This window comes from Leptonychotes weddellii, chromosome X (genome assembly GCF_054177405.1).
Source record: "Leptonychotes weddellii isolate Sample4059 chromosome X, ASM5417740v2, whole genome shotgun sequence".
Lineage (NCBI taxonomy): Eukaryota > Metazoa > Chordata > Mammalia > Carnivora > Phocidae > Leptonychotes > Leptonychotes weddellii.
The window spans coordinates 33,335,806-33,342,536 of record NC_138385.1 but is presented as its reverse complement, the minus strand read 5'-3'; the positions used below and the strand labels follow the sequence as shown (position 1 = coordinate 33,342,536).

The 6,731-nt window shown below is 41.3% G+C and overlaps 1 protein-coding gene across 1 annotated transcript in view; it reads right to left on the bottom strand.

Moving 5' to 3' along the window:
* Positions 1 to 1,649: 1,649 nt before the first annotated feature.
* The window catches only part of GUCY2F (guanylate cyclase 2F, retinal), an 87,099-nt gene continuing 82,017 nt past the window's right edge, over positions 1,650 to 6,731 (bottom strand). The window contains exons 17-19 of the mRNA XM_031032151.2: positions 6,460 to 6,548; positions 6,286 to 6,374; positions 1,650 to 3,908 (exon numbers count right to left, since the gene is read on the bottom strand). Of these exons, the coding sequence (XP_030888011.1) occupies positions 6,287 to 6,374; positions 6,460 to 6,548 (177 nt within the window). The 3' untranslated portion in view covers positions 1,650 to 3,908; position 6,286. The remainder of the gene's footprint in view (positions 3,909 to 6,285; positions 6,375 to 6,459; positions 6,549 to 6,731) is intronic.

Below are 6,731 nucleotides of genomic sequence, written 5' to 3'. Positions count from 1 at the left end.
CTCTCTCTCTCTCTGGACTGTTATGTCAGTACAGTCACCTAGCTCAAAACACTCTCAACCAAAGTATTCCTGCCAAGCTTGTGCCCATATACATGGTTAGAGGTCTTATCCCAGGTTCTCTAAAAGAAGTGTTCCCAAGGTCAAGGGTTGTCCTTGATAACTGAGATCTCTTTTTGACCTTGGTAAGAGCAGTTCCTCTTCTACCAACTAGATGGTGACCATAAAAATATGACTTCTCTTCTCTGGACCCCAATATCCTTTTTCACATCTCAACAGGGTTGATGATCTCCAAGGCCCTTCCAACTCTATGATTCTATGTGCATATTTATCTGCTTGGAGTTAGGTCACCTTTGAAAAATTCTTAATGGCTCCTGGAGCCACTCTAATTTGCAGTAAGCCAAAGTGAGAATATAGATTAATGGTCACCTCTATTCTCAGTGCCTCCTTGAAAAAGATCCACTATTGCTTGCCTACAGCAAATTCAAATGGGAAAAGAGGTGAGATAGCAGGGTTTTTACAAACAACTCCAGAGAAACCCAAGCAACACACAAACAACAAATATATCATGTATTTTTTAAGGTAACTTGTGTTTGTGTCTGTGGTCTACCTATCAATTATCTTGACCTGAAAAGATGGCACGGACCAGAAAAGGGGTAAGAGAGAGAGTTTCCACTATTTTAATGGGCTAGAAGCAACCAACCAGATGGAAAATGTGCTTGATTAGGTCAACCAGCTTTAACTGGAGAACAGGTTAAAATAAAATGGTCAATCTACTGTGGCCTTTCATCTCATTAATACTTACTTGATTCAACTAAGTTTTTAAGTTACATCCAATTGTCTGATGTCACAGAGACGTGACCACCCCGTGCATGAAGTATTACTATTTGGCTGTTTGCCACCTCCCACTCCTTGCAAGTTGATTCCACTTGGATTAAGGATAAGAATGTGATGAGATGAGTAGATTGGTAATAAAGCTGTTTATACTAAGTCTAAGACAAGGTAGACAGAATGGGAGTCCTTGGAACAACACTTTTCGGTAGAGTATCTTTATGTAGCAAACCGAGTTAGAGCTCTCTGATGAGGTATAGCCATCTGCTCTCTCCTCCTGCTTAGCTATGCCAAGAGAAATAAGGAACGAGTGGATCACTGAGAGCTGTCCACATTCTAAGCAGATTCAGCCTCTACCACCAAAAACATGAGTAACGTGGCGAGCAATAAAATGAAAGTAAAACGGGCTACTTTGAGAATCAGCTGACTTAAGGTATTATTTGGCTGAGTGGGTGTTTTAATAACATGCAATAATGTATGAATTGAGCCCAAACAAGGATAAAATAGAATAAAGGATCTAAAAGGAATCTGAGCAATTTAAATTTCCTATAAACCTTTTTGTGTTTTCTCAATTTTCTATAACGAACCTGCATTGCCATTGAGATCAGTAAGAAAAAAATCTAAAGGACTTAAATGATGTCCCATGGGATGACCATTTTGTAAAGTTACATTGTAAAGTACAGTAAAACCTCAAATAAGCAGAACCTAACTTGCAATTCATTAGCATTTGGCTTTCTTTTTCTAATAATCTATTTTGAGAAGAGACAAATCACAGGGAAACACGCAGATATAAGAGAGGTGATGAAACAAATTCAAATCTGTTTGAAAACATTATTCAAATTGTTTTCTAAATATTTTGTTTTGTACAAGGAATATAAGCTAGAAAAGAACTGTGATAAAAAATCATTTTGGTCCCTCTTAACCACCAACTCAAGACACTGCACTAGCAACAGGTGAAGAGAGAAATAATCAGTTGTATATAAGAAGTAGGCTTTACCCCACGATGGTTCATGGGAGTAGAGAGTGTTTTTCTTCTCCACAGATAATTAAAATGCTAAGCAAATTAAAGAGAGCTTAGTTTTGGTCAATGCAGAAGGCCTTAATGAAAAAGAATACAAGAAAGAATAAACTGGTTTTAGATAGGGGTTCATGACAGAATCAAGCAAAGGAAGACGTGATCATGCACAAGACAGAATTAGTAGGCTATAAAAGGTGGATTTGGTTGACATGCTGGACTTGAGAAATACCAAAGAGGGAAATAAGGGATAGGATCAGACACAGAGCTAATGGATCCTCCTCAGTGGGTCTTGTTGCTCAATATTTTGCAGGCCTAGCCCTGGGGCTATTGTTCCTGCACTAAAGGACTGGACTAGGTTTGGGAGAATCCTGATCCATGGAGCCTATAGCTGCAGCCCCATCCCCCTCCCTTGCCCTCAATGATCCTTCCAATTCATAATAGAGGGCAGTGCCTACCTCCTCTAGGAGAAGTGAAAGCCTCTGTTTTGAGTTGGTATCTTTCTTGGAAACTTCCCTTAGCCCTTGCCTCTCTAGAATTCTTTTTTTTTTTTTTTTTTGCCTCTATAGAATTCTTAAAAGCTCAGCTTTTGACTGAGACCTAGCCACAAGTAGAGGATGATATTTCATGTCTCCTTCTCCTCTGCCATGTCTAGAAAAAGGAATTAGAAACTCTGATCAAGGAAGCTGAAAGGCAACGTCAGCCTCTTCTGCATCCTCTTGAACAGCTTTAGCATAGTAAACAGACTACCTGAGGCTGAGAGAGGTTAAGCTTCTGTGAAGAGTCCGAGGGTGTTTGTGTTTTGACTGAAAGTGGAGGGGAAACTGCCAGGAAGAGCTTTTGACTTTAAGCTTAGATTCAGGGTGAGTTGATAATGGAAAAATTAAATATGAGTGAGAAAGGTATCAAATTATACACTAGGTATTTCTTTTTTAAAAAAGGCTTGTTCTAAAAGAATTAACTGCTTTACTGGCTGATATGTTTGGGTTCAGCTGTTTTAATAAAGAGATTATTTTTTATAATAAAAGGGAGGAAAACCTTGCTTAACTATTTTAAACATGCCTGTGACTTAAGTCTTATTGCTTTGGTCCATGGGACTGTGGCAAGCCACTGCCAATAACCCCTTGAAAGTAGATCTGGAAAAGTAAAAGCGCAAAGTAAAAACAAATGTTCAAAGGGATTTATTTTAGGGGCCAGGGTAGGGGCTTGAAAGGCAGAGTGGGCAGGAGAAGGGAGAAAAAGAATAAAACCTAAAGGGAATTGCTCAATTCAATCCACTACTTCTGTATCTTTTACCCTGACAATATCTCTTACATCTCTTCCGTCATGTTCAGAATTTATAACCCTGAGGCCCAGTGAGCTACTCACCTATCTAGCGAGGACAATTCAATTATGTTGCTTAGATTCTCCTTACTTAGACAGGAAAAGAGACCATGACAGTTGTGGAAAGATTTTGAATAATAAGCAATAAGAAAACAAAGGAACTTCTTAGCCTTCAATTATCCAAACAACACAATTAACCAGACTCTTCTCCTCCCCCCTATTCCCTGTGCATTCCAGTCAACTGAGGTCACAGTGGACTGGGATTCAGATGTATGTTTGCTGGAAGTTTTTTTTCCTGGCACTAATCTCATAGTATCTGAGTTATAAATTATACTCATTAAATACTTTCTAGAGATTCAAACGAAATGAAAAAGAAAACAAAGTGCCTCCTACTTTTTCTGTGAAAATAGAGACCTTCTTATCTTAGTCCAAGTTGGGCCTGTTATTTTGGAATGACTAAACTTGGAGGTGGTTCTCTACCCTTCCTTAGGGTTCACATCCATTGCAGTTTACATTCAAATGGCCTTTTTGGTGATAGCTGTGTAAAGAACAAAACTTATGAAAGTTACTTCCCAGGGGCCCCCTTACACTGGAATTAGGCCCGAATAACCCCGCAGACTGGTCATCCTCAGAGGTATAGTCATTCACTAATTTCTTGCCCAAGCAGAACAATTTGTTGAACTGGAGTGAGCTTTTCCATTGCCTCACCAATAGAAGATTCCAATCTCACAGCCATTCACTCCTGGGGGTGGAGAAAGAGAACAGAGTAAGTATACCTTCTCCATCCTAGGCCTTTCACAGGATTTCAATATGAATGACTCTAAGCCACACAATGCCACTCTACATGAAAAGCTTGCAAATTGCTAAACTTTCCTGGATCACTGAACAAATAAACATTATATTTGTCAGGTTTGCATTAGATGTTGCTATTTATAAGGGTTTTTACAAATTTAAGAAAAAAGGGGGCATGTTAATATATAAGTAATCCTCAACTTACTAATGAGATGTGTCCTAAACATTTATAAGTCAATGATTCGGAACTTGGAATGCCTTGCTCCATAGAAACTGTGTTATATATATGTAGTGGTCAGGTTTCTAGGCCAGTCCACAAAGGCTGATTTAACCCACATGGAGCAGTTATATTAGAGCTCTGGCAGAGGTCCTAGGTCCTGAGAGCAGAAGGAAAAGCATGCTTTCTTCCCATTCTTTGTGTCCAAAGAAAACCCAGAGCAAAGGTTTAAAAGTGGGGGAATCTATAAACTGACTTTCCCACTCCCATACTTGTTTTCACCCTTCTCCCATCTCCCAGGGATCCATTGCTCTTGTGTTGTCTGAAGACCTCCACTATGACCTTCGATTCTCCATAACTGCCAAACTTCCTCATTTCTCCTGGTCCCAACCAAAATGAAATTTCCAGGTGCTCCTGAACATCTAGCTCAGTTCACCTTCACTCTGATATGAGAAATTAATCACCCCTTACTCTCCAAAAGGTATATATCTATGATTGAAAGGCTCATCAACCCCAAATAGCCCAGTTGGTGAAATTCTAGGGCAAGTAACTAGATGAAGTGATAACCTTTAGAAAGGTTTGAAAAGTGGTAGATATTTGGGGACATGAGGAAGGAGCTACTAGGGAGACAGCAGGACCCTGCTTGAGAGGCAGCCACAACAGTCAGTTCACCAAAGCTGTGCCCCTTTCACAGCATCTTTCTTTCCTCCCGGTCTGACCCCAGAGTACACAACCAGTGATGATGAGTCAGCTGCAGTGTCTTCTATAAGCTCCAACCCATTCTTAGGAACGGATAGGTTCTTGCACAGTGCCTACAATGCCTAGGCCACCCCACCAAAGGGAAAACCCTTCAAGAGCTTCCAAGACCTTTCTTGCTGTGAGAGAAAGAGAGACAGAGAAAGAGACGGACTGTGTGTCTATGTGTGTCTGTGTGTTTCCTTCCCCATGGGAAAAAACGCTCCTGGAAATTAGATGAATGTGTGTCCCAGCTGCTTAATCTGCTTGTATTGACCAATAGGAAAAAAACAGAGCTAGGCCCCAGCTGGAAGGATGGCAGAGGGTGGTAAAGGGGGCTTCAGGGGAGACACATATTCAGTACTGAAGCCTTTCTGAAGCATAAATAGTATGATTTACAGAGGGTACCTGTGATAGCTGCAGAAATGAAGATACCCTGGTTTTCCTTAGGAAAGAACCAGTCATAGAGAGCTGACAAAGTGAAACAGAGGTTAATGGGAAAACAGGAAGTATGTGGATGCGTTTGGTAGTTGCTGCTAGAATTGTGATTATTCTGAAACAAGGGAGCAGGAATGTGTGGAGATGCCTTAATGTTTACTTCAGAATCTTGTGATTTCTAAGTATATGTAGAGGGAGCTATAGGCCTTAGGGTCAAAGTCTCCATAAAAGAGAAAATAAGAAAGCAAGATAGAGAAGAGATACTGAGAGGAGCCCCAGAAAGCAATGGATTCCTCAGAGATAAATATATGGGGAGAATTCTTGATAATTAGGCTGTTGTTGCTGCTTCAGAATCATACCATTCTAGTAGGAGTAGGAGCAATGGGGGAAATTGTCCTGAATTCAAGCCAGGCAGTCAAGGAGTAAACAGTCTTATTTTGGTTGGCAATGCCAACCTCAGAAGGGATCAAGCAGTGCCTCCAGAGGAAATGACATAATATCCCCTCAAAGATGGTCTTGCCAAGGGATCCTGGGAAAAGGGGGTCATCATAATATTGCTGTATTGCTTAGATAGATGTGAATCTCCAAAGATGTGAAGTGGCTCATCATGTGGTCCAGGTTCTTGACAATGAAACAGACAGGTGCTCCTGTCTGATAACTAGATGACATGGCCAGCCTTGTTAACATTCAAATGTGTTATCAGTGCAGGAGGCAAGGGTCTCTCAGGCCAGGGTAGCTGACCTCCCTCAGATGCAGCTCGCTCTGCAACTGGCCTCCCCACAAGGTTTTTGCTCAACTCAGTGGAGCTTGGAAATTCACCAACTTCATCACACTCTGCCAATAGAGCGTAGGCTGAGACTGGCACCCATTGCCAAAGGGAGCCCCAGCTTTGAAAATTTGGCAAACTCCTGTGCTCTGTTTTCCTGCTGGCCATTACCTTATGGCTTGTTTCTCACCAGCTGCCTTTCTGCTTTTCTTCTTTGGAAGGCTGCAATCTCCACTGGTTGTAAGCCATGGCCCACTTGCCTGTGGGGCAGGAGAGACACAAAAATAGTGAAGACAGTGGAGCAGACTAGGGCATAGGAAGACTCTAAGTGTGAACTCTACTTACCCATCTTTGCCCTCTGGTGGGGGCTGAGGAAGGGGCTTCGTGAAGCCTTTTTTTCCAACCAGCCAGAAGGTCTCTTCTGTGCCTTTGCCCTTATTATAGAAAATACAGAAAATCTTAAATGTGCTATAACCAATTTTCCCAAAGATGTGCTTCTGATCAATGGGGTATAAGCATTCAGTCTGGCTCAGAAATTGCCTCTGCTTTCCCCTTATCACCACTCCCTGGAGTCTTCCTTCCTACACAGCTTCCTTGCTATATATACCTGTGCCTCA